The sequence below is a fragment of the Trachymyrmex septentrionalis genome, unplaced genomic scaffold (genome assembly GCF_001594115.1).
Source record: "Trachymyrmex septentrionalis isolate Tsep2-gDNA-1 unplaced genomic scaffold, Tsep1.0 C3376028, whole genome shotgun sequence".
Lineage (NCBI taxonomy): Eukaryota > Metazoa > Arthropoda > Insecta > Hymenoptera > Formicidae > Trachymyrmex > Trachymyrmex septentrionalis.
Window position 1 is genome coordinate 1 of NW_017303166.1, and position 455 is coordinate 455.

At 39.3% G+C, this 455-nt stretch overlaps 1 protein-coding gene across 1 annotated transcript; it reads right to left on the reverse strand.

The window, feature by feature from the left end:
• Positions 1-10: 10 nt before the first annotated feature.
• LOC108745316 lies at positions 11-240 on the reverse strand (the record flags this gene model as incomplete). The annotated part of the gene is made up of 1 exon (XM_018496789.1): positions 11-240. A coding segment is annotated over one exon (215 nt), but the record flags the coding sequence as incomplete, so codon positions are not given.
• Positions 241-455: the final 215 nt, after the last annotated feature.

A 455-nucleotide genomic window follows, 5' to 3' on the forward strand; every position in this document is an offset into this window, starting at 1 on the left:
CGAATCTCTCGTTTCTCGCGATCTATTATACCTCAAAGTCATGTTTCATGTGCTCGGCACCTCCGTGGCAAACGTAGGCAACTCCATGATCCGGCTTCACTTTCGCCGGCAGCATATCACCCTGGTGCATGGCACGACCTACGATGAGATTCATACCGTCCAGGTCTCTGCCGATGGAGATCATCATGTTACGGTCGGCATAGGACGACCATCTAACCCATTTGTATCCTACAATAAATTCTCACGATACTTTCACGAAGTCGCTCATAATGTTGATGTATTTCAAGATTTCCAAACAGAATTTATCGCGCCTTCTTATCATATCGATTACTCATCGCATTGATTCTCACAAGTAAGTAAATAAATGAGTAATCGTTACAGTGATTATTAAGAAAACTTTATCACATTTTTTATTACAAAAACAAAAATTTAAGAATAACAAAATATAATTCACT